At 33.2% G+C, this 5,134-nt stretch overlaps 1 protein-coding gene across 3 annotated transcripts in view; it reads left to right on the top strand.

Moving 5' to 3' along the window:
- The window catches only part of cyth2 (cytohesin 2), a 17,783-nt gene that overhangs the window by 6,009 nt on the left and 6,640 nt on the right, over positions 1–5,134 (top strand). For 2 of the 3 annotated variants that reach the window (XM_016242775.1, XM_016242774.1), the window contains exons 4-8: positions 748–866; positions 1,497–1,577; positions 1,713–1,825; positions 2,075–2,223; positions 4,890–5,002. In XM_016242775.1, coding sequence (XP_016098261.1) covers positions 748–866; positions 1,497–1,577; positions 1,713–1,825; positions 2,075–2,223; positions 4,890–5,002 — 575 coding nt within the window. The remainder of the gene's footprint in view (positions 1–747; positions 867–1,496; positions 1,578–1,712; positions 1,826–2,074; positions 2,224–4,889; positions 5,003–5,134) is intronic. The other variant, XM_016242773.1, reaches the window with a different exon arrangement.

Here is a 5,134-nt window from a genome sequence, read left to right as displayed (position 1 = left end):
TCTGATTTTAAGATTTTAAATGGAAAAAGCACAGCCAAAGCATTAGTTTGTTTATATGAAGAGATTTATTTTATTTGTATTATTTGATTTGGGATATGCTTTAATTTCAAGCTAGTTTTATTATTTGACATATTTCAATTTCACAAAGAAATGTGCCGCATTTTGTTGGAGAAATAATAAAAGGACACCTTTTCATTTATATTTTGTCTTAAATCTCATTTTGTTAAAAATAAAAATTGTGAGAGAATTTTACTGTGAAATCAGTATCGTGATTCGTTACATCCCTACATGCTACTAGTTTTTGCTGTGGTATCAAATAAGTATTCTGTTATTTAAATAATAAAGAACCATGTTTTTTTGCTCATCTGCAAAATGACCCGATCCGTTACTCAAAATCTGATATGATAATGCAGTATGATCCGAGCCGTGGGTTTTGTGATCTGTTGCACCCCTACTCTCTTGACTTGTTATTTGAAGAAAAGAAGCGATCATTGAAGTTTTTAATCATGCTGATTTGTCCGCAGTAAAGTTCAGCAGATGTCTTTTTTTTTTTCGGGCTACTTAAATTCATTTTGGGCTACCAAAATCTGAAGAATGTCTGCCCAGCGATTTTGACATTTTGTGAGTCCTGCTCTTCTGGTCAACTATTAGGGGCAGCCCTAATATTTTATGTCTTTTTTTTAATGTTAAATCTTCTTGTTTTTTTATTTTCATTAATTTTTCTACATTTTGTCCTCTGTTTCACAGGGCATTGTATTCCTAGTGGAGAATGAGCTTCTTAGACACACTTCAGAGGACATTGCCCAGTTTCTGTACAAAGGAGAAGGACTCAATAAAACTGCAATAGGAGACTATCTGGGTGAAAGGTATTGTTAATTATTATCTGTGTTACATGTACAAGCTACAATTATCAAGATTTTGTGTTATTTTTTTATGACATTGTAAAAAAAATTGGTGAAAAAGCAGTAGAAGCAGTTTGATATTTTTGTTGTGAGATATGCTAAGCAGGTACAAAACTGTAACTATATTTCAGATGCTCAAAAAAAAAGAAGTGGCAAGTGGAGTGCATTTGAGATGAATTTAAAGACTTAAAAAGAATCTTCTGTGAGGGTTTTACCCTGAAAACTGTCTTAACCGCTAAAGAACAGCATGCAAATTACAGTATTTATTTTTTAATAATTTAAAACTAGCCTTGCTTGTCACTTGCTTGCAAAATGTAAACTATATTATCGCCCAGCTCTAATCTGCTAAATGCAACTATAATGCATGAAGATATTAGATATTATAAACATTAACATCATGATTTTATGTAAAGCAATTTTAAAACAATGTGAAAAGCGTTATACAAATGAATTTGATTTGACTTTAATCTCACCAGACGTGTAGTTAATTGAAGGCTAGACAATCGTTGTGATCCATCCCTGCTGCCTATGATTAGTCAGAACCAAACATATTAAAACAGATGTTGTTAAAATACGACTCTCCCTCTCTTTCAGAGATGACTTCAATATTAAAGTATTGCAAGCTTTTGTTGATCTCCACGAATTCACGGATCTGAACTTGGTACAAGCACTGCGGTAAGTCAGCAGATTTTATATTTGCAACTTTTCTGAATGCTTCATAAAAATATATATGGTTGTTGAATAGTATTCATACAGTTGTTGTGCAGTGCTTGTGTTCCTGATGTGTCCGTACGTTTATGTTTACTACAGGCAGTTTCTGTGGAGCTTCCGCTTGCCCGGCGAGGCTCAGAAGATCGACAGGATGATGGAGGCGTTTGCACAGAGATACTGTCACTGTAATCCTGGAGTCTTCCAGAGCACAGGTCGTACATGCATGCATAATTCCCATCGGTGTTACTTCACTGTTAGTCAGAAATGCACACTGCACAGTATAGTCATAATTGAGTAGGTGTGTCTGGATTTGACTGCTTGTGTAATTCAGAGAACATTTCAGAACTTGTCGACCACAGACCTGTTGCTACTACAGTTCAGGAGTATTTTAATGTTAGAGAGTTAGCCTAGAGTAGACGCACCATGCCTCTCAGTCCTTAAACTCTGTGTTCTCCTCGCAGACACCTGTTACGTGCTGTCGTTTTCCATCATCATGTTGAACACCAGTCTGCACAACCCCAACGTGAGGGACAAGCCCACGGTGGAGCGCTTCATCAGCATGAACAGAGGCATCAACGACGGAGGAGATTTACCCGAGGAGCTGCTGAGAGTGAGTGTGCAGCCGCATAAGAAAGTCAGCGTTGATGTCTCTTCTGAACTTTTCCCAAAAAAAGTCCAATGTTAAAATAATGAAAACGAATGACTTCTGTAGTGCCCTATGATTTCTGTGATGTGGAAAACTTAGACGGAATCGTAGAGTCCAGTCATAAAAATATAATTTACTGTAGAATGTCACTGAATTTGGCATATTTTGCATGAATAAATCAAAAGTAAGTCTATGTGTTTAATCAAATCATGATATGGACTAGTGTCTTTGAATATTAAAGTGCAAAAAGTCTGCTATGACACTCTGTACTTCTCAAAGTAATAATAATAAAAATGTAATTTTAACTGTAAACCATTGTTGGGTAAATTACTTTCAAAAAGTAATTAATTACTAATTACAACATCAATATTGTATTTAATATAATATAATATACTCGCTTTTCTAATTACTCTGTCTGAAAAGTAATTTAGTTACTCAATAATAACTTAATTCTTTAAATCGTTAATTCTAGTTAAAATCCCTATAAACGTTAAAGCAGAGACAATAGAAATTAAACTCTTTATTCTTTCAAATCGAGTCAAGCATGGAATAGTTTAGCGTTTTAGTTTTAAAACAAATGTAATACTTAAACATTTTAACAAAAAATGTAACCTTCTTTGGTTAACAAATAGAATTACTAAAAAATATCTGAATAATAAAAACGCTCAAGAAAAGTTAAACATTATACGCATCAAGCTGTAAGCGTTACATATTTCATGCACACTGACATGCTGTACATGTATTGGCAGTCACTAATACTAATTTTGCCTACTCCTTACAAAAAACATCATTTTGTATTGTCGTTCATGCACATATGCTTGTATTACCACAGTACATAAACAACATTCTGATATTGCGATATTTTATATACTATACTAAATACTTATTGCTTAGCATATTATTAACATCGACATCTGATCAGTAAACACTGAACTAAATATTTATGTAACATTCATCATGGTGCAGTGTAAACATTCCAGTTACTTTTTATATCTATATCGTATTATAAATGATATTTTTATAATATGATATAAAAAAAAAAATCCTTGTTTTGTTCGATGTAGCCTAGTAAAAGCGTTATAGGCTATAGTAGAATAAAAACTCCTATATAAATCTGAATGCATATCGTATTTCAACATATTGCACTCCCTTGCACACATTTCAGTTTGGCAAGATGTTTATGAAAAGCCCAACTAGTAAAATCCATACAAGTTTATGTAAAAATAATAAATTACAGAAATGGCATCCTCTGCTGAATAAAGGCGCGTCAGATCGCGCTGTTCTTCTGAGGTAAATTCCAGTTTATTCCTAATAGCAGGTTTTCTTCCAAAAACGATGAAAAGTAGATGAATCTTATTATTATTTTTAAATCTAGTTTTGTATCTAGGTGAGGAAGGTGTTTGCACACAGGTGTGACTGCAGATAATGAGCTCAGAGACGGGAAAGACTGTTCCTTGCTTTAGATTTTATATGGATTACGTAATCCGAGAATATTCGTTTTCGATTTTAATTGGTTCATTTAAAAGTAGACACCTCAAACTTTCTATAGTCATATTTCTCATGGCTGTGTGTGTGTCAAGTATTCGCTGAGTTTTGGTTCATTTTTGTGACGCGTTGCAGATAGAAGTTCACGGAGACAGAGACGGCAGAAAGCGCACCTTGTTTGTTTTCTTTATTTTACAAAAGCACAATGTTTTGTTGTTATTGTCAGTGTAAACGTATCAAAGTAGACCCATTTTAGGTTTGATTGATTTTAGTCTTATCTGTATCTTAGTATATTAGGTTATTTTCTCTATCACAAAATCCTGCAAGTGAACTCGCCGGCACGCAGAGGGTTAAAGATTCTGCATTCAATTTTACCTTTAGACGATAAATTTAGATTTAAAATTCAATATTGATTTTAGAACTGCTGAAATTATTTACAGTATGTAACGCAAGTACTTTAGAAGTAACTGTAATTAAATTACCTAAAAATGAGCAGTAATCCCTTACTTTACTTTTTCAGTGGATAAGTAATTGAATTACAGTAACGCGTTACACCCAGCACTGCTGTAAACTATGCAGCACTTTCTTTGCAAAAATTCTTTGATTATTCATTTTCAAATATGAATTAAATAGGGGGTTTTATACCTTCATTTGATTACCACCATTTGTGGTAATAAATTTGTATTAAATCCAGAAAAATTAAAACATAGAGCAAAAATTTTCTAAAAAACTTTCCATAGGGTCCTGTTATTGTAAAAATGTTAGTAAATTATTGGATTGTTAAAGTTTTATGAATTCAGTTTATTTCTTTGTTACAATTGTTGCAGTTTAATCAAACCTTTAAAACAGGACCAAAAAAAAAAAAAAAGAGTAAAACTTAAATTGTTGTATAAGTTTCATGATTTCAATGAATTTGACCTGCTTTTTGATCACAAAAAATTACTAAAATATAATCCAGAAAAATTACAATGGGAAACAAATGGAAGAAAAATGAAAGAAAATGTGGAATTAGAAAAAATAAAATAAAAATTGAATTTGGGCATAAAGGGTCACAGGTCTCGGTGTCGCCCCAAATCACAGTCAGTGTGAAAGACTGTTTCAAAGTTTTTTTTTAATAATAATAATTCTTTTTTTGTTTTCTACAGAATCTGTATGACAGCATCAAGAATGAGCCCTTCAAGATCCCAGAGGATGATGGGAATGACCTGACGCACACTTTCTTCAACCCTGACAGAGAAGGCTGGCTCCTCAAACTGGGTGAGTCCCTCCTGATGTTCACGGGGAGCGTTTCTGTTTAACCGAAATTGTTGGCAGGGTCTCTATCATTGCTGTCGCATGATTTTCTGTTATTTCATTGCTGTGCTTTGCTCTGTTTTCCAAAAAAAAAAAA

Source organism: Sinocyclocheilus grahami, unplaced genomic scaffold (assembly GCF_001515645.1).
Source record: "Sinocyclocheilus grahami isolate Dianchi unplaced genomic scaffold, SAMN03320097.WGS_v1.1 scaffold672.1, whole genome shotgun sequence".
NCBI classification, from domain to species: domain Eukaryota; kingdom Metazoa; phylum Chordata; class Actinopteri; order Cypriniformes; family Cyprinidae; genus Sinocyclocheilus; species Sinocyclocheilus grahami.
Note: the sequence above shows the minus strand (reverse complement) of the source record. Positions and strands in the feature narration are given on the sequence as shown.